General features: G+C 42.5%; 1 protein-coding gene across 3 annotated transcripts; it reads left to right on the top strand.

Annotated features, from left to right (window-relative positions):
• Positions 1 to 398: 398 nt before the first annotated feature.
• LOC123762517 (uncharacterized) lies at positions 399 to 21,543 on the top strand. Of its 3 annotated transcripts, XM_069332461.1 has the most exons (7): positions 399 to 451; positions 607 to 1,318; positions 2,472 to 2,524; positions 3,913 to 4,015; positions 8,435 to 8,727; positions 15,319 to 15,499; positions 21,406 to 21,543. In XM_069332461.1, exons 2-7 carry the CDS (start codon positions 1,206 to 1,208, stop codon positions 21,476 to 21,478), a joined length of 816 nt encoding a protein of 271 aa, XP_069188562.1. In that variant the 5' UTR covers positions 399 to 451; positions 607 to 1,205; the 3' UTR covers positions 21,479 to 21,543. The 3 variants fall into 3 exon arrangements, with proteins under 3 accessions (XP_069188562.1, XP_069188560.1, XP_069188563.1); XM_069332459.1 differs by having other exon boundaries at positions 401 to 1,318; XM_069332462.1 differs by having other exon boundaries at positions 401 to 1,318; positions 8,435 to 8,613.
• The last annotated feature ends 11 nt before the right edge of the window (positions 21,544 to 21,554 follow it).

Consider the following 21,554-nt stretch of genomic DNA (forward strand, 5'->3'; position numbering starts at 1 on the left):
CTTGTGACATTTCTCCAGTCCGATACCTTGCCTCTGATTACTGCCCTCATTTTTCTATCAGTCAGAAAATTGTTCATCCGTGTTAGAAGCTTACCTGTCACCCCTCCAATATTTGCTAGTTTCCAGAACAACCTCTTATGTGGAACTCGGTCGAAAGCCTGTTTTAGGTCCAGATAGATGCAGTCAACCTCTATTATATAATTTCTGTGTGTGTGTGTGTGTGTATGTGTGTGTGTGTGTGTGTGTGTGTGTGTGTGTGTGTGTGTGTGTGTGTGTGTGTGTGTGTGTGTGTGTGTGTGTGCGTGTGCGTGTGTGTGTGTGTGTGTGTGTGTGTGTGTGTAAGAGAGAGGGGGGGGGGGGGGTTGCGTGGTGAGGGAGGCAGTATGTGAGACCTTGACACTCAGTCTGCCTGCTCTTCCCTCAACGCTTCCCTACACTCATCACTCGCCAGGTACATCATATATGCCTCGTTTACTTGATAGTTACTATCTCTAGTGATCGTGGCGAGGGCTGGATTACGTGTGAAGTCTCATTACGATCTTTAGTGTCCTCCGTAATCCCTCAGCGCCCTCTTTAATTAACTAATTTATTTATTTATTTATTTAGCATCAGTGTATAAACATCCTAGCACCAGTTTGTCAACATCTTAGCACCAGTGATAGCCAAAGCTATCTCCAAGAAAACAAATAGCACCAGGATGTTAAAGACTTTCTTTGTTGTGTCAACACAATAACACAGCACTAGGGAATCACCTACCTAGCGCCTGGGCTTCCGTTACTAAGCATCAGGGACCCAATAACAAAGCGTCATGGCCCCAGCCTTAATAACACAAGACTATCAACCTAACTCTACGCCAAAGCGGCAACCTAACGGCCGGGTGGCGGCAACCAAGTTGAAGGCGGCCCACCAACACTCACCGGTGTGCTAGCCACTATAACCAGCCGGACATCCATCAGCTGCCTACTACCAGCACGTTGCCAAGAGCGAAAAGAGAGTGACATACCACCCGAGTTCAATAGTCATAAACACAGGGTCGGGAACCTACCATTTGTGAGCTGTAAAGCCCAAGGAACACTACAGGAGAAGGTGCAGGTGTAGTGACCGAGGAACACTGCAGGTGTGGTGACTGAGGAACACTGCAGGTGTGGTGACCGAGGAACACCGCAGGTGTGGTGACTGAAGAACACTGCAGGAAGTGAGACATCATGAAGCTTGGCGAAGGAGCCAGGCGGGTGGGGCAGCCATGTTGGAGCCATGAACAGTGTAGACTCTCTCAGGAAAACTCACACTGCACTTCTCTCGTTTGCACCTGTGACAGGTGAGCCAACCTGCTCCCACTGGTTCTGTATGACACGCTAGTAAAGTGAGAATGAACAGAGGAGGTCTATGAAAAAAATAAAGATGAGAACAATGAAGCGAATGAATAGATGAGTTTAATGAGAGATGACTAATGCATAGTGAATGGTAGGATGGGGTCAGTGAAGAGGTAATGGTAGGATGGGGTCAGTGAAGAGTGAATGGTAGGATGGGGTCAGTGAAGAGGTAATGAGTTGATGAATTTAGGTGGAAGAAAAAAATGACAAGATACATAAAAGAGAATGTCTGTCTGTCTGTCTGTCCATTGATAGGGGCGAGACGTTTGGGGCCAGTCTCACTCAACTTTGTATAGTAAATGGTGGGGACTGTTATTGGTAGGTTGGAGTCGGTTCCATTGCCTCCATTGAAGAAGAGCCGGCTCACACTGCGACCCCTCATGACACCAATGAAGTCTGTAATGCAATTTATTATTTATTCAGAGACATTTTCAGCTGGTCATGAGAGAGAGAGAGAGAGAGAGGTATATAAATATATATATATATATATATATATATATATATATATATATATATATATATATATATATATATATATATGTTGTTAAATATGACTGAAAGGGTAAGATTAATACTGTAATTCTAACACCAATCTTCTCAATATTTCCTGCGTTCTTCTTCACTGTCGAGAGTAATTGATAAATTAACTCTCCAAAATTCATTCTTTATTTCTGGTCTGACACCTGAACGTGTTTCGTAATGTTTATTACATTTTCAAAGACTTAGTTTACACATAAAATACATCATACTTATACTCGTTTTGGGTGAGGTGACAGAGCATATGCCAGAACACGAATCAATGGGTATAAATTGGGTATGCAAATATAGGAATGGAAGTAACTGCAGAAGGCCTATTAGCCCATATACTTTCACTTGCTGCTTCTATGTTGGTTCGGGATCTTGAAGTGGGTAGAATATAGTTGTGCATTAATTGGCTGTTGATCACAAGGCTCAACAGTAAATGAAAATGTTAGCAGCAATCATACAGAAACATAGACATAGTTTAAACAGGTGAGGGGAAGAAGTAGATAAATCATTATAGATAAACTGACATGGTGGAAGAGGAACTAATGGTATTGTGTGTGGTGGGCGAGGCAGCGGGTTCCACCAGCATGGGCACCGCTGCACGAGGAACCTTTGGGAGGACCTGGGTAAGTAACCTACCAGTAACTTGACGCCGCTACACGTAATTATCATTATCTAGAAGCAGTCACCCCCAGACTTCCCCTCCTATCTCTTTCTCACAGTGGTCACGCCATGCTATACTAGCACCACCAGCGATCACTCTGCGATTGATGACGATTAAGTCACCCAAGAGGTGACATGGCATGACTAGCCCATAACCTCATCACTCCCTATTCCACTTTGGTACTGATATATTAGCACTACCACTGGTTACTCTCTGCTCCCCTTCACTACTGATATACTAGCACCAGTATAGTGACTTCCTCACTAGTGGAATAATAGCACTACCAGGATTCACTCACTGGCCACCCTCACTTTACTTCAGTAATACCCCCACCAACCATCAATTCCTGCCCCCCCCCTCACCACTGCTATAATAGCACTATCAGCAGTTACACCTTACTCCTCCCCTCACTATTGCTGTAATAGCACCATCAGTAGTTGTTACTCCATGCTCCTCCTCTCACTTCTACTATACAAACACCACCAGCAATCACTCCCTGACCCCCCCCCTCACTTCTGCTATATTAACACCACCAGTTATTACTCCCTGCGTACTCTCACTACTGCTATTTTAGCACGTCCACCAGTATATTAGCCATCAGTATCTATATATATACCACCTCGTATATATACACATATACACACCTCGTATATACCACCAGTATATACAAGGTGGTATATTCATACCACCTCGTATATTAGCACCACCAGCATTCACTTCCTTGACAATTGTTATATTACCACCACCAGTAGTCACTGACCCCATTACCCTGTGATACTAGCACCACCAGCGGTCATTACCACCACCAGTAGTCACTGACCCCATTACCCTGTGATACTAGCACCACCAGCGGTCATTACCACCACCAGTAGTCACTGACCCCATTACCCTGTGATACTAGCACCACCAGCGGTCATTACCACCACCAGTAGTCACTGACCTCATTACCCTGTGATACTAGCACCACCAGCGGTCATTACCACCACCAGTAGTCACTGACCTCATTACCCTGTGATACTAGCACCACCAGCGGTCATTCCCTGCTTCCCCTTCACTACTACTATACAAACAACAGCAGTGGTCAATCACTGCTGCTATACTAGCCCCACCAGTACTCACTCACTAGCCACACCTCCATCCACTTCTGTTATACTAGCACCACCACCAGCAGTAACTCCATCCTCACACTGTTGCTCGACCCGTCACCATCATGCTAACTACAGCAGATCGACTGTATGTTTGTGCTGTATCAGAACAGCAGTAGACTGCATGTTGTTATATTGTATCAGTGCTGCAGCAGACTGAATGTTGTATTGTATGAGGGCTACAACAGGCTATATGTTGTATCAGGACTGCATCAGTGGGAACTGATGCTGATCGCCTTCTCCATCACACTGGTTCTCCTCGCTGTCTTCCTGGGCTGTATCTACTGCCTCATATCCAGACTGGCCAGGTATGTACAACTTTCTAATTCATTTCTCCTCTCCCTTTATTAATTTTGTATTGTACTTGCCTCTTTAATTTGTCAGTAGGTATAGAGGCATGTTCTTGTTTCATACCATATTGCCTGTCAATCTTTACCTGCGAGATGTTAGCCCAGCACACTTATTGTTCTAGCGACTTTTTGATGCGGCCAAGTCCATTCAGGCCAGAAATCTCGCTGAGATGGTTTCCTACTACCGGGATCACATCAATCACAGGAGTCCTATTTGGCCAGAAAAAAAAGTAAAAACCAAACTTAAATATTCCTAGTCCTAATATAATACATATATTTATTATATTACGTCTCAGATAGAATGTATTAGGCCTAGGATGGTTAGGTGAGGCTTTATTAGCAACATATATAATAAAACTTTTCTAGTTTGTCCAAATTCAATAATAGAAAAGTCTACTTTCTATTGATCCATCACGATATATTTGTACTATCAACCACATTATTACTATAAGTACTGTACTTACATTCAAGGAGGATGGGTTGTATCGTTACCCCTCGCCAAGAAAGCATCCAGAAAGTTTGCAACGCTATATAGACAATTGCAAGGTTCATAGAAAATGAAGCAAATGACTGTAAATGATTGATTAAACAATCACTTGAAACTTGTTCACTTGAAACTAGCTTGAAACCATTAGTACTGATAACTGCCACTAGGTGGCCCAAAACCCTTAGCTGGCTCCAATAGTAGTACAGGTAGACTCCTGGTTCAACCTTGACGACGAGCGGACGTCTGGACACCTCCTCCGCCTGGGAGCCGCTGGATCACGTTCTGTTTTCGCGTTTTGGCTTTGCTACTGCCGTTTGGCATCCCTATTCAAAGGTCCGGTTGTACGACACCTGACGCACATATCGCCTTGGGTCACCGGATTGTTGATAGACTTTTTTTTTTTTTTTTACGTGTTCTGGCTGGTTCTCCCGGCGGGGTGACGGTGTTCGGCGCCGGCTTAGCCGACAGAGGCGGTGTAGGTGCAAGGATTGGCGGGTCTTGGTGGGCTCCTGGAGTGCCCTCAGGCGTGGTGGGCGGCTGGCTTCTGTTCTGCCGGAGGGCACTGGATGACTTTTGCATTTTAGTTGGGGGCGAGTTTTTGGTTTTGCTACCCAGTGTTCTCTGTGTGGGGCGGGGCCGGTGCTTGTCACCCTTGAGGGACTCCTGGGGCTCCCCAATCACCTGCCTGTATGTGTTTCTTTGTCGCGAGGTATATTAGTTTCCAGTGATTGGCGTTACTCGTTTCGCGTTTTGGCTTAGCGTTTCACCTTTCCGGGCTTCGCGATTAACCCTTCACGGGTACGCCGGGGCGCATCCGATCCCACGATCGTCGTCGCCCCTAAATCAACAATAACAACCTGCAGGATGCTTCTGGGTCATCATCCTTCACAGCGAATCTCGGCGAAGTAAAAGTGCTCATTTGGACTTTGTCCTGAAAAAGCCATTTGCTTACTTTTGTTTCCTGGCTTCAAGTGCATGTTTTCTTCCCGGCTTTGTGTGGGCTTGGTTTGTTTTATTTCTGCATGTACTCAGGGTTCCTTTCCTTGAGTGTTCATTTAGTGCTGCCCAAACACTTAGTTACATGTATTTTATTCAGCCACTCGGGACAAAAGTACCAAGTAGCACGGGCTATGGTGAGCCCGTAGTGGACTTAACTGGCAAAGGAGCGGGGCTGTAACTGACTGAGTTACATCTCTGGTATGTTCGCCCCTCAAAGGCCTGGCCACCAAGCTGGAGAGCCTCACCCTGGGTGTTCAGCAATTGTTGACTCCTGTGAAGGCTCTTGGAGGCATCCTATTTGGTTGTGTATAGGGTACACGCATGCTTTGTTTATATGGCACATTGTGGACACTCTTCGTGATCACATTGTTGCAGGCTGCATTTGGTGTCTGTTCTTTTACTGAACAGCTGCAGTGCCTGGGTGTCTGGCTTGGTTAGTTACCTTCAGGCCTTGGTAATTCTCCTGCAGGTCTACAGCATGGCTTGTGATGGATTAACCTGTCATTTCCACACTCACTACGTGCGAGTTTGAAGTGTACTCTTCAGTCCTGCCTCTCGAGTCAATGACACTGAATCCTGCAACATATGCAAGCACTGGGCCTCAATTCTCCGAGCCCGCATCTCATCAGGCAACTGTCACTTTACGGACAAGGTTTTCCTGTATTTGGGGTTCACGGTGGGGAGCTCATTTAGATGCTCTAGAGTTGGCCCCTATGGTGTTTAGAGACCTGGAAATGGTGTTGTCGAATGCCACCGGGTCTAAGTCCACACCCTTTGTGAGGGTTATTTCCTTGGTGAGGGTGACCCTGATTCCCTGCTCACTGTGTCTCTGAGTGGGAAGGGGGAGGGGGGGGGGGCAGGTTTTAGTTCCGGGTCTCGGGAATTCTTCCCTATCAATTTTATCGATTCCTGTTACTATTTTGAACGTAGTGATATCGCCTCTTTTTCTTCTATCTTCTAGTTTTTGCATATTTAATGCCTCTAACCTCTCCTCGTAGCTCTTGCCCTTCAGTTCTGGGAGCCACTTAGTAGCGTGTCTTTGCACCTTTTCCAGTTTGTTTATGTGCTTCTTAAGATATGGGCACCATACAACCGCTGCATATTCTAGCTTTGGCCTAACAAAAGTCGTGAACAATTTCTTTAGTATATCGCCATCCATGTATTTAAAAGCAATTTTGAAGTTAGAAAGCGTGGCATAGGCTCCTCGCACAATATTCTTTATGTGGTCCTCAGGTGATAGTTTTCTATCTAGCACCACTCCTAGATCTCTTTCTGTATCAGAATTCTTTAAAGATTTCTCACATAATATATAGGTTGTGTGGGGTCTATGTTCTCCTATTCCACATTCCATAACATGGCATTTATTAACATTAAATTCCATTTGCCAAGTGGTGCTCCATATACTTATTTTGTCCAGGTCATCTTGAAGGGCATGACAATCATCTAAGTTTCTTATCCTTCCTATTATCTTAGGACCATCAGCAAACATGTTCATATAATTATGTATACCAACTGGTAGATCATTTATGTAGACAATAAAAATCACTGGTGCAAGAACTGAACCCTGTGGTACTCCACTTGTGACATTTCTCCATTCCGATACATTGCCTCTGATCACTGCCCTCATTTTTCTATGTCAGAAAATTTTTCATCCATGTTAGAAGCTTACCTGTCACCCCTCCTGTAGTGGTGAAACACCTGTGGTGTGAGACTCGTGGTGTCCTCTCCTGTCTCATGCTGTTGTCCTGTGACTGGGCTGTGGAGAGAGGTACATTGTCTGACACTGGCTGGTGTGTGACTGGTGCTGTCCTCTCCTGTTTCATACTGTCGTCTTGTAGCTGGGTTGTGGACAGAGAAGCATTGTCTGACACTGGCTGGTGTGAGACTGATGCTGTCCTCTCTAGGTCCATTACGTCTGCTGTCTTGCTGGTAGAAGCAAGCGGTGAAGCCTCGATAGCAGTTTTCTTCGGTGCCTGCTGCACATCGGTCCACCGTCCCTCCTCGTCTGAAAGCTGCCTCCATTTCCTCTTTCTCTTAGCCTTCCCCATGACTCTCTCCACGTAGTGAGGACCGAATCACTGCCCTACCTAATGCCTGAGACACTCCTAGGCCTGGAGAAATTCATTCCCCTCCAACGGAGGTCGTAGAATGATTCCTCCAGGTGGAATCAGGGATATCTAACACCTAAATGAGCTGGTTGGTCTACCTTTCCCTGTCAGGCTCGGTACACCTTCTAAGGTGCTCCCTTGTGGCAATGCCCGCGGGATATCGCCTCGCCCTTCAGGATAGGACTCTAAGTGACCTGGTCAGTGATACGGTCCTATAAAAAAAAAAAAAAAAAAAAAAAGACGGTACGAGAGTTTGAGTCGCCTGCGTACTGGGTTGCCCAGAATACCAGTCAGCTGGACAGCAGGTAATCAACAACGTTGTTTCTCCGTCAATTGTAGACGAAATCGGAATTGTTTCCTTCAAAACAAGATATTGCCTGGGTCTCGGAGTACTGATGTATTCTTCCTCTCAAAACCGCGGTGAATTGAACTGATGGGTGCTCAGAATCGTGAGTTTTTCCGGGAACAAATCCGTGTGCGGCCAGCTAGTCATGGCGCCGGCAGAAGAGCTGAGAGTGGAGCTAACCAGAGCAAATAGCTACAGAGAGCAACAGAGTGGGCCCTCCAGAAAATTATTCTCCCCAAGCGTGCCGCTTTCCTCTGATAATTCCCTCCCTTCCCCATTCTGGAGTAATCTACATTGACAGATTGGTTAAGTACAGTGTACGAAAGAACGATACAACATTTATTTTATATTTATATATATAAAGTTAAATGATCTTATTTATGTGCAACAATTGATGTTCTTAGGTTATAATCAAACAAAATTCCTTGTGGCAAAAGGTACCGTCTGACAGTGCCTGCAGGCGAGTTGGTCCCCAGCAATTTTCAAGACGGTGAACCTACCTGCAAGCGAGGAAGCATAAAGAAAAACACTGTCAAGAGCATTCGAGTCCTGGAGACTCAGCTCTTGAATGAAACAACTGTGAAGAGCCAGATGGTGGAGCAGATAGCGCTGACAGGTCAGCAGGAGGGCAGAGAGTTGGTGCTTGATGCAGACAAGCTGTGGCCTGCATCGCTCACACTGCCAGCCACACAATTCATCCTTCCTCTTGAGTACCAACACAAAACCACTGGTAACAACGAACTGCCAGAGAGAGTGTGACAGTGTGTGAGTGAGTGTAATCACCTAGTTGTGCTTGCGGGGATTGAGATATGGCTCTTTGGCCCCGCTGCCAGTGTGTGTGTGTGTATGTGTGTGTGTGTGTGTGTGTGTGTGTGTGTGTGTGTGTGTGTGTGTGTGTGTGTGTGTGTGTGTGTGTGTGTGTGTGTGTGAGAGAAAGTGAGAGTGTGAGAGAGGGAGAGAGTGAGAGTGTGTGTGTACTCACTTAGTTGTGCTTGCAAAGATTGAGCGCTGGCTCTTTGGCCCCGCTGCTAGTGTGTGTGTGTGTGTGTGTGTGTGTGTGTGTGTGTGTGTGTGTGTGTGTGTGTGTGTGTGTGTGTGTAATTACCTAAGTGTAGTTACAGGATGAGAGCTACGCTCGTGGTGTCCCGTCTTCCCAGCACTCTGTCATATAACGCTTTGAAATTACTGACGGTTTTGGCCTCCACCCCTTCTCACCTAACTTGTTCCAACCGTCTACCACTCTGTTTACAAAAGTGAATTTTCTTATTTCTCTGGCAGCTTTGTTTCATTAGTTTAAATCTATGACCTCTTGTTCTTGAAGTTCCAGGTTTCAGGAATTCTTCCCTATCAATTTTATCGATTCCTGTTACTATTTTGTACGTAGTGATCATACCGCCTCTTTTTCTTCTATCATCAAGTTTTTGCATATTTGATCCCTCTAAGCTCTCCTCGTAGCTCTTATCCTTCAGTTCTGGGTCTTGAATTTCATTGTCAACACTGTTAACACTAGGGCAACTCTTTTTATCCATTTTTTTCAATTCCCTAGGCACATTCATGTTATCTGACCTATTTTTCAAAAGCACAACATCTTTACGTTCCTTGGAACACCGCTCACTATCATCAACCTGTACTACAATACTTAGGATTGTTGAAATATGCTGGAGCTCCTCTGATGCAGATGTTGACACAACGTACGTACGTGTGTGTGTGTGTGTGTGTGTGTGTGTGTGTGTGTGTGTGTGTGTGTGTGTGTGTGTGTGTGTGTGTGTGTGTGTGTGTGTACGATGCACCTGGCCTTTTAAAAGCAGCAGACATTTTAGACACAAGCTACTGTACATTGGTTAACCAATTTATGAAAGAAGAATGCACAAATGTAAAGTATTTGTAGGTTGTATACTGAGCATTTGTAGATGGAATGTCGAGTATCTGTAAGTGGCATATACGTACCGTAGAAAAAAATATTCAAGCACTTTTGTAGTAGAGATGCTTCATGTACCATGTAAATTGTTATAACAACTGCACTGTGACACATCTTTGCCATACACACATCCTCATACATGCTTAATCATACTGATGCATGCCCACAAACCCAGGCACCAATTTATTCACATAAGCATACTACACAAACATAGCATCACTTCTCATCACCTTCACTCTTGCATTCATACTTAGTGCCTATTTCATGTTTTTTAATTATACAGTGGCAAACAAAAATAATTATATGTATGTTAACTGTGTATGTGACAGAATTTTGTTGTCTTTATATAGCCTCTTGCATCTGTACTTTACTGTTTAGTTTGGAGCCAACTCGAGAAGAGTATGTAGCCTGTTTAAAGAATTGCAGTCATCGGTGATGTCCCTCGGCTCACCAACAAGTTTCGGCTTAGAATTCATACCGAATGCACTACGTTCTTTAACATTATACTATATAAAGGGTTCTGGTAGTATAGTCGGGTTCATTCTCGATGAGAGAGAGAGAGAGAGAGAGAGAGAGAGAGAGAGAGAGAGAGAGAGAGAGAGAGAGAGAGAGAGAGAGAGAGAGAGAGAGAGAGAGAGAGAGAGAGAGAGAGAGAGAGAGAGAGAGAGAGAGAGAGAGAGAGAGAGAGAGAGAGAGAGAGAGAGAGAGAGAGAGAGAGAGAGAGAGAGAGAGAGAGAGAGAGAGAGAGAGAGAGAGAGAGAGAGAGAGAGAGAGAGAGAGAGAGAGAGAGAGAGAGAGAGAGAGAGAGAGAGAGAGAGAGAGAGAGAGAGAGAGAGAGAGAGAGAGAGAGAGAGAGAGAGAGAGAGAGAGAGAGAGAGAGAGAGAGAGAGAGAGAGAGAGAGAGAGAGAGAGAGAGAGAGAGAGAGAGAGAGAGAGAGAGAGAGAGAGAGAGAGAGAGAGAGAGAGAGAGAGAGAGAGAGACACACACACACACACACACACACACACACACACACACACACACACAAAGACAGAGACACAGTGACAGTCAGTGGAACCTCAAATAACGAATTTAATCCGTTCCGGCACAGTGATCATCATGTGAAACAGACGTCATACAAAACGAATGTCCCCATTGACAATAATGGAAATCAAATTAATCCGTTCTACCACCGAAAAACATCAATATGATAGTCGATGTTTTAAATAATGGAGCAGCCTACCTTACATACACTGAACAAACCTTTATGACATTTTTCTTTCTTCAAATTTGTTCAATATTTTTTTTTAATTTGTCATATAGCAAAAGATTCGTTCAGTGTTCGGCAGGTAGGCTGCTCCATATTTCTTAAATAAAAACACGAAAAAAATTGAAAAAAACAGAAAAAATGTCAAAAAGGTTCATTTGGTGGTCGGTAGGTAGGCTGCTCCATGTTTCTTCAATAAAAAAACTGAAAAATAAAAAAAACTGTTGAAACAATTTAAAAAACGGACAAATGCCATAAAGGTTCGTTCAGTGTTTGTCGGGAAGGCTGCTCCATTATAGCAATCTTTCTTTGTTTCAATTGTGTTCCATTTGTTTTGTATTTTTCATTTACGTCTCAATAATGGAGCAGCCTACCCAACAAACACTGAACAAACCTTTATGGCATTTGCCTGTTTTTCAAATTGTTTCAACCTTTTTTTTATTTTTTTTATTTAAGAAACATGGAGCAGCCTACCTGCCGACCCCCGAACAAACCTTTTTGACATTTGTTTTGTTTTCCAATTTTTTTTTTTTATTTAAAAAACATGGAGCAGCCTACCTGCTGAACACTGAACGAACCTTTTTGACATTTGTTGCATTTCAAAATATTTCATTTCTTTTTTCTACAAAAAAGTCAATGCTTTGCAACATCTCAGTCACCCCTTTATATCCCAGCATCATTAGAATCTTTAAACAAAATCAACATAATTTATTTGCATCGTCGGAGGCGTCTGAGAATGTGCAAGAGGCAGCACGACCCAAGCGTCTGAGAATGTGCAAGCGGCAGCACGACCCAACCATGCGGTATCGTCGTTATTCAAACGAGCGGTCGCCATACGAAACGAATTGTTGGCGATTGGGCCGGTCGTTACCCAAAATGTTCGCCATTCGAGGCGATCGTTATTCGAGGTACCACTGTGTGTGTGTGTACTCGCCTATTTGTGCTTGTGGGGGTCGAGCTTTGGCTGTTTGGTCCCGCCTCTCGACTGTCAATCAACTGGTGTACAGATTCCTGAGCCTACTGGGCTCTATCATATCTACATTTAAAACTGTGTATGGAGTCAGCCCCCACCACATCACTGCCTAATGCATTCCATCCGTTAACTACTCTGACACTGAAAAAGTTCCTTCTAACTTCTCTGTGGCTCATGTGGGTACTCAGTTTCCACCTGTGTCCCCTTGTTCGCGTCCCACCAGTGTTGAATAGTTTATCGTTGTTTACCCAGTCGATTCCTCTGAGGATTTTGTAGGTTGTGATCATGTCTCCCCTTACTCTTCTGTCTTCCAGTGTCGTAAGGTGCATTTCCCGCAGCATTTCCTCGTAACTCATGCCTCTTAGTTCTGGGACTAGTCTAGTGGCATACCTTTGGACTTTTTCCAGCTTCGTCTTGTGCTTGACAAGGTACGGGCTCCATGCTGGGGCCGCATACTCCAGGATTGGTCTTACATATGTGGTGTACAAGATTCTGAATGATTCCTTACACAGGTTCCTGAACGCTGTTCTGATGTTAGCCAGCCTCGCATATGCCGCAGACGGTATTCTTTTTATGTGGGCTTCAGGAGACAGGTTTGGTGTGATATCAACTCCTAGATCTTTCTCTCTGTTCGTTTCATTAAGTACTTCACCTCCTATTCTGTATCCTGTGTCTGGCCTCCTATTTCCATTGCCTAGTTTCATTACTTTGCATTTACTTGGGTTGAACTTCAACAGCCATTTGTTGGACCATTCACTCAGTCTGTCTAGGTCGTCTTGTAGCCTCCTACTATCGTCCTCAGTTTCAATCATCCTCGTAATTTTTGCATCATCGGCAAACATTGAGAGAAACGATTCTATACCCTCTGGGAGATCATTTACATATATCAGAAACAGTATAGGTCCAAGGACTGACCCCTGCGGGACTCCACTCGTAACGTCTCGCCAATCTGAGACCTCACCCCTCACACTGACTCGTTGTCTCCTGGTGCCTGTATCCAACGGAGTACCTTCCCTTTCACTCCAGCCTGCATCTCTAGCTTTTTCACTAGCCTCTTGTGTGGCACTGTATCAAAGGCTTTCTGACAATCCAAAAATAAGCAGTCTGCCCACCCTTCTCTTTCTTGCCTTATTTTTGTTGCCTGGTCGTAGAATTCAAGTAACCCTGTGAGGCAGGACCTGCCATCCCTGAATCCATGTTGATGCTGTGTTACAAAGTTCTTTCGCTCCAGGTGCTCCACTAGCTTTCTTCGCACAATCTTCTCCATCAGTTTGCATGGTATGCAGGTTAGGGACACTGGCCTGTAATTCAGTGCCTCCTGTCTATCCCCTTTCTTGTATATCGGGACTACGTTAGCTGCTTTCCAAATTTCTGGCAGTTCCCCTGTTGCCAGTGATTTGTTATACACTATGGAGAGTGGGAGGCACAGTTCTTCTGCTCCTTCCTTTAGTATCCAAGAGGAGATTCCATCTGGGCCTACGGCCTTTGTCACATCCAACTCTAGTAAACACTTCCTTACTTCCCCGCTGGTAATCTCAAACTCTTCCAGTGGTTCCTGGTTAGCTATTCCCTCTCTTATCTCTGTGATTTCTCCTTGCTCTAAGGTGAAGACCTCTTGGAATTTTTTATTCAGTTCCTCACACACTTCCTTGTCGTTTGTAGTGAATCCTTCTGCCCCTATCCTTAATTTCATAACCTGTTCCTTTACTGTTGTTTTTCTCCTGATGTGGCTATGCAGCAATTTAGGCTGAGTCTTTGCCTTGCTTGCGATGTCATTTTCGTATTGTCTTTCTGCCTCTCTTCTCATCCGACATATTCATTCCTGGCATTCTGGTATCTTTCTCTGCTCTCCAGTGTCCTGTTATTCCTATAGTTTCTCCATGCCCTTTTACTTTGCTGCTTAGCTAGCCTACATCTCTGATTAAACCATGGGTTTCTCATCTTCATTTCACTGTTTTCCTTTTGGGCTGGGACAAACTTGTTTGCTGCGTCCTTGCATTTTTGCGTGATGTAGTCCATCATATCTTGGGCCGTCTTTTCCCTGAGCTCTGTTTCCCATGCTATATCTGTTAGGAATTTTCTTATCTCCTCATAGTTTCCCTTTCGGTATGCTAACCTTTTGGTTTCGGTATCCCTCCTCGAGTTCAATAACCCTTCTTCAATCAGGTACTCAAACACCAATACACTGTGGTCGCTCATTCCTACTGGGGCCTCAAAACCGATTTCTCTTATGTCAGAGTCGTTCAGGGTGAAGACCAGGTCGAGTCTCGCTGGTTCGTCATTTCCTCTCATCCTTGTGGGTTCTCTGACATGCTGGGTTAAGAAGTTTCTAGTCACCACCTCCAGTAGTTTGGCTCTCCACGTATCCTCGCCTCCATGCGGTTCCTTGTTCTCCCAATCAATCCTTCCGTGATTGAAGTCCCCTATGATGAGCAGGTGGGATCTATTTCTACAGGCAGCAGAGGCTGCCCTCTCAATTATAGTGTTAACTGCCATGTTGTTGTTTTCGTACTCTTGACTGGGTCTTCTGTCATTTATGTGTGTGTGTGTGTGTGTGTGTGTGTGTGTGTGTGTGTGTGTGTGTGTGTGTGTGTGTGTGTGTGTGTGTGTGTGTGTGTGTATATATATATATATATATATATATATATATATATATATATATATATATATATATATATATATATATATATATATATATATATATATATATATTTATATATATAATGTCGTACCTAGTAGCCAGAACGCACTTCTCAGCCTACTATGCAAGGCCCGATTTGCCTAATAAGCCAAGTGTTCCTGAATTAATATATTTTCTCTAATTTTTTTCTTATGAAATGATAAAGCTACCCATTTCACTATGTATGAGGTCAATTTTTTTTTATTGGAGTTAAAATTAACGTAGATATATGACCAAACCTAACCAACCCTACCTAACCTATCTTTATAGGTTAGGGAGGTTAGGTAGCCGAAAAAGTTAGGTTAGGTTTGGTTAGGTAGGTTAGGTAGTCGAAAAAACATTAATTCATGAAAACTTGGCTTATTAGGCAAATCGGGCCTTGCATAGTAGGCTGAGAAGTGCGTTCTGGCTACTAGGTATGACATATATATATATATATTATATAATTTTATTTATTTTATATAATTCGCAATATAAAAATAGTTGATTTGGTGTAATTCTAGATTTTCAGCCAATGAAAATGGAAAATGGTAGTTTGTCTGGGGCAAACACATCAAGCATGTCACGTCAGAACAGCAGTGGAGGGTCGTGGTCATCACGTGGCTGGGAGTCTCTTTCCACCGAGCCAGAGACCGACAGCTATTTCCCCAGCTGGCGACAATATCGTGTTCCAGTTGCCTCTAGGTGAGTCAGAATCCAACACTTCCTTTGCAGGTAACAGTACTGCCACAAGGTGACCCAGAGCTTAACAGCTGCTCTGAAGCAGACTAATGTGCCACTCCCAGGTGAGCTAGATTTCAACAGCTCCTTCCCAATAGGTGACAGTGGCACCACAGGGTTTATTTTTCAGACTAATGCCTATTCTCGTAACTCTTTCCAGAGAAGTAAATGGTTCTGATTATTTGTTGTAATGTACATATTAATTTTATTAAGGTAGTGATTGGAATTTATTAATTAAATAAATATGATTGCTATTATTAGATTAGTATTAAAATTAATATTATTATATATAGACGTACTGAATAAAAACAGCATTTAATGAAATGCCAATTTCTGGGCGAGCCCCTTTGGCTCCATGAAGCTACTATACTGATATACAATATTGCCAAACTACTAGGTGCCATCAGAGTTCTTTTAGGCCTACCAGGGGTCATGAGCCAGAACCTGGCCCCCTTCTAGATAGGCACAGGGAGCAGAGGCACTTATGATCAAATTTCTTTGAATTTATTATGTCTGCCACCACCAGGGAAGGCATGAAGAAAGTCAGTAAAACAAAACAGACTACTGCTGGTTATAAGTGAGACTGCAGCCTCAAAACCACCAAAAGGACTTCCCCAAAAAAGTCATGATAGAAAATTCATGAAACTTGTTCGCCCCCACCTATGCTCTTTGTCAGGTGTCAGCAACCCAGCTGTTAGCATAGCAAACAAAGCATATTCGTTGGCATGTACAGTATCAATGCCGACAAACACCCCTTCAAACTTGCAAATAGTGTGGCTCGATGAGTCAATCCATTACAAGCTGTGCCACAAACCTGCAGCGTAGTTACCAAAGCCTGAAAGAGTGGCCAAGCATAACATCCAGGCCCTGGAGATGCTTGCTGATGCCACCAAATGCAGCCTACAGGATAAACACAGCCACAAAACAGCATCAGTGGCATCCTGTATGAACAAGCATGCGATGCTCTAGGAGAACCTCAAAACAAAAATACCCTCAAACATCCCCAACAATGGGGTCCCACAGAGAATAGAAAATCCTGCATTGCCATGGACATGGCTCTCCACCCAGGTGGCCTGGCCTCTCGGGCAAACTCCCAAACACACCAGAGAAGTTTCTGTCAGTGCAGGGGCAATGCTTGTTACCTGCTTGATGGGGTTCTGGGAGTTTTTCTACTCCAATAGCCTGGCCTGAGGCCAGGCTTGAGTTGTGAGAGCTTGGTCCAACAAGCTGTTGCTTGGAGTGGCCAATAGCCCACTTAGGGGGGCCACGAGTGGACAGCGCTCGTGATTCATAGTCCTAGGGACCGGGGATCAATCCCCGGCGATGGCGGGAAACAAATGGGCAGAGTTTCTTTCACCCCTGATGCCACTGTTCACCTAGCAGTAAATAGGTACCTGGGAGTTAGACAGCTGCTACAGACTGCTTCCTGGGGGGAAGGGGTGGGTGTGTGTGTGTGTGTGTGTGTGTGTGTGTGTGTGTGTGTGTGTGTGTGTGTGTGTGTGTGTGTGTGTGTGTGTGTGAAACTGAAAAGTTTAGGAGGGCCGAAAGACCCAGAGCTCAACTAGTTTGAATACAATTAGGTGAATACTTAGCTGGAAAAAATTCAGAGGTATGCCACTAGGCTAGTCCCAGAACTAAGAGGCATGAGTTACAAGGAAAGGCTGCATGAAATGCACCTCATGACACTGGAAGACAGAAGAGTAAGGGGAAACATGATCACTAGCTACAAAATTCTCAGAGGAATTGACAAGGTAGATAAGGATATACAGTGGCACCTCGACTTACGATTGCCCCGACTTACAATAATTTCGAGTTACGATGTAAATTTGATTGAAAAATGCGACTCGACTTACGATATTTATTGGTACAAGTTTGGGTCGACCGAGCGTGTGGTTCCTGGTTACGTGGGCCAACCTGCCCGCTTAGTGACGATCACGCCTAAAAGAAATTCCGTTTTTATCGTGATTTTTTTTTTGCTTTTTGAACATTAAACTGATTATTATATATCATGCCATGGGTCCCAAGAAAGTCAGTGGTAAGGTTCAACATATGAAAAGACATGCAAGAATGACCATAGAGGAAAAACAAGAGGTCATATGTAAACATGAAAATGTTACTAGTGTTGTTGAACTAGCTAGGCAGTACAATAAATCTTCAGAGGAGGCGGTGGTGGCATTAGAGGATGTCCCTTCCTCATTAATTATGAAAGTGTGTGCAGTATGGGAAGGACTGCAAAGTTTTGCTGAAAAGAATCACCCAGATAAAGCTGTAATAGCCCGTTGCATTGATCATTTTAATGACAATGTGATGCCTCACTACAGACAAGTGTTGGAAAAAAGGGAAAAACCAATCTTCAATGGAATGATTTCTAGTGAGAAAATAAAGCAGTGAGCCAGGAGCAGGTCCCAGTGGTATCCAGGCAAAACGTGCCAGAGTGTGTACCCCAAAGAAGTCCTCGCTGCCTGATGTTATAATGGAAGGAGACTCCCCTTCCAAACAGTAACACCTCTCCTCCCCCTCTTCACCATCTTCCATATGCAAACAAAAGTCCTCCATAAAGGTAAGAAAAACATATGTACTGTATTGTAGTTAGAGAAAAAAAATTGTATTCAGTATAAAATGTATTTGTAAGTTAATATTTTGGAGGGTGGGGAACGGATTAATTCAATTCCCTTTATTTCTTATGGGAAAAATAGCTTCGACTTACGATCCATCCCTGGGAACGGATTACCATCGTAAATCGAGGTCCCATTGTACCATTTAACACGGGTAGTATACAAACAAGGGGACACAGGTGGAAACCGGGTACCCAAATGAACCACAGAAATGTTAGGAAGAAATTTTTCAGTGTTAGTAGTTAACAGAGAGAATGCATAAGGAAGTGATGAGGTGGAGGCAGACTCCATACACAGTTTCAAATGTAGCTACGATAGAGCCCAGTAGGCTCAGGAATATGTATGACAGTTGAGAGGCGGGACCAAAGAACCAGAGCTCAACTAGGCGAGAACATATCCACCACAGCCCAGTTGGTCCAGCACTTCTTGAAGATGTCCTCGGTTACTCCTGCAATATTACTTATACTCGCTTCGAACGAACTTCTTATAGTTCTGAACAAATCATTTGGGTTTGAATGAATTGTTAGCAGAGTCACTTACCTGTTTCAGTGCTTCAGTTTCTGTGGACCTTGTAGTTGTTTGTATTGCTTTGCTTACTTTCTGGATGCTTTCACTGTGTGGGTGATTGTAACAATCCCCAGTTCCCCGTGGCTATGTGAGTGGGGCCAGATTCTTGCTCTGGTCTCTAGTAGGCCAAACAACTCCTATGGCTGATGTGACGCAGTAGGGAGACTCCCTCTCAGTGAGATGGCTTCAGGGAGCCACCAGACTTTTCTAAAATGACTGTATATGTAAAATTAAATTTTCTCCCTTGTTACCTAGAAATCAATAATATAAAAAATCAATAGAGTACCTTACAACAGGGTCAAGTTCTGGCATACTTACTACCTCCCTGATATTTGCTTTTTTTTCTGTACCATTTTAACTCGCATATGTGTGAAGTCTTCTGTTTTAAGACAAGGCTGAAAGTTACTCAAATATGAAGGCAGAGTGCGTAGTAGTGACAGGCGAAGAAAGCCTTAGCAGTATGCAAATCATTTTTATTACAGTATTTATGATTAAGTGAAGCTACAGTACTTTGTTCTAAGTGTGCCAGAGAAGGATACAAGATGGAGCATTGCATTACAATCTGGTTTCACAGCATTATGATCAAAGTATAAATAGTTAAGTACTTTCTACATGGCCACCTGAAGACAATGAGAAGACTTGTCACAGTAAGAAAGTAGTCTACATTAAGGGGGCATATTCATGTAAAATTAAAAGTTGTTCAATTTGCTTATAAATTTTTTTATGAAATGGTTATAGAAAGGGCTGCAGCTGGTCCAAGTTTCATCATCACACCCTAAACAGAAAAGGAGAAAAAAAATAAACAACGAATTATGCAACGAATTTTCAAATAGTTTCAGGGAACACATGTGTCAACTAAAATCATTTCCATAACACTCAGATATTAGATTTAGCACATAATAAAGGAGTCTAGTGATCAGTTTTATCAAAAAAGTGTTTAGTGCAATAATATAATTATTCATAGTTACCCTTCTAAAAAAATATGCAATATATGATATTTATAAATTTTTATAAAATCAACAAATAGACTATGGACTAATATGTCTACTAGAGTCTGTAGAAGCACAAATGCTACATATAAGGTGTAATTTGCATGTAAATTGAATAATAAATGAAAGCTCTGAAGTACTTTGAAGGTGTAAATTACTTTCCAGAGTAAAATAAAGATCCAAGTTCGGCCACCTGTAGCTGAGCTTGACTTCGACAGATTTCGTTCATAATTGGCACCCTTGCAGATAGGCATCCATTGAGCAAGGTGTGTAAGTTTCATGCAAATCCCTTGATAACAAACGAGAAAAAAAATTGGCAAAAAAAAAAAAAATTTTAAATATAAATATATTGAACATACATATTACAATTATTACAAGAGTTTGTGCTTCTACAGCACATAGTAGACATTTTAGTTGACACATGTGTTCCCTGAGATTATTTGAGAATGTTGAACATTCGTTGCATAATACGTTGTGTATTTTTTTTCTCCTTTTCTGTTTAGGGTGTGATGGTGAAACTTGGACCAGTTGCAGCCCTTTCTATAACCATTTCATAAATAAATTTATAAGCAAATTGAACAACTTTTAATTTATAACGTTTTAAGTTAATATGCCCTCTTAAAGTTAAATTGCATTAAAAGTAAGAGTATTTGATGAGGCTACTAAGTGTTGGTAGTTTTATTTACAAGTCGGTTTCATTAATTGTTGTTGCTCATTAGAATTTCACTTTTTATGTACGGTTATCTATAGTATTGCAAATTTTATCTACAACTGCAAATTCATTTTCTCGAAGTAAAGTTGTGCAGTAGGCCTGTATATGTACATCATAATATTAGGAGAAATATTATTGTATAATAATCTTAATTCAAATTCAGTTTAATACAAAATGAACACTAACTAATTTATTTTTATAATTTACAGCATTTTCTCTGTAAATTCAGTAGTTCAAATTAAAACATTACGAAATTGTCTATCCAAGTATTTCCTTTGATAGTCAGCAACGACTAATTCGTTACTTATACCAATGACATTTAAGTGCATTGTATAATGAATAAGAATAGCATTACTAATAGTACAGCTAAGCCTCTTAAAATATTAATAATGCTTTTGATTACTGTATTACACTTTGTTACACAGTGAACATGAAAATGTCTGGCATCAACAGGCCAGTCGGGTGAATTGTAGCCTTATAGTACTGTATAGTACAAGCAACTATACAGTATTTTTAAAAAGCCTTTATTTTTGTTTTGTTAATGATTTCAATACAGCATTTGTGAGGAAACCTGAAGCCATGGAAATACAATACAGTAGTACTAATGCAAGTCTCTGGGGGATCAACTACACAAGTTTTACTGTTATAGGTCAACGAATCACAACACTGCTGTACTCACATTGAAGAAATATTCAAGTTTATTGATAGTAACATTTTGGTAATTATATTGTCTTAGAAATATTTCCAAGGTATTTGATGAGTAACCAGTTATTATTAAGTAACAAAAAAAAAAAAAAAAATTCACGACATAAAAAGTTTTTCTTATGTCGTGAATTTACTGTCTACACATTTGTTGTAGTTCATTTAGTGTTATGCTGCAAAATCTGGTACATAAATTGATAATATTGGGTAGTTTTCCAACCATTAGTAGCTTGCACCTTGCCACAGAGCTAGTAAAAAATCAAATGGGATTCTTTTTTTCTACAGAAATGCTGGCAGAGGGTACCGCCCACTGCTGTTGAAGACATCAACTTTCTCTGAAAGTGATGAGTCTACTTGAGCACCGCAGCCATCTGGATCATTGCCACTCTTATGAAACCACTTTAGTAGAAATGTGGAGTAATAATTGTGATGAT

The sequence above is a fragment of the Procambarus clarkii genome, chromosome 27 (genome assembly GCF_040958095.1).
Source record: "Procambarus clarkii isolate CNS0578487 chromosome 27, FALCON_Pclarkii_2.0, whole genome shotgun sequence".
In the NCBI taxonomy this organism is placed as follows: domain Eukaryota; kingdom Metazoa; phylum Arthropoda; class Malacostraca; order Decapoda; family Cambaridae; genus Procambarus; species Procambarus clarkii.

Coding starts and splice junctions, on each gene's coding strand:
- LOC123762517 (XM_069332461.1), top strand. CDS start 1,206: ATGAAGCTTGGCGAAGGAGCCAGGCGGGTGGGGCAGCCATGTTGGAGC. Junction 1,319..2,471: donor CTCGTTTGCACCTGTGACAG/GTGAGCCAACCT, acceptor TGGGCGAGGCAG/CGGGTTCCACCAGCATGGGC. Junction 15,500..21,405: donor CGTGTTCCAGTTGCCTCTAG/GTGAGTCAGAAT, acceptor TTTTTTCTACAG/AAATGCTGGCAGAGGGTACC.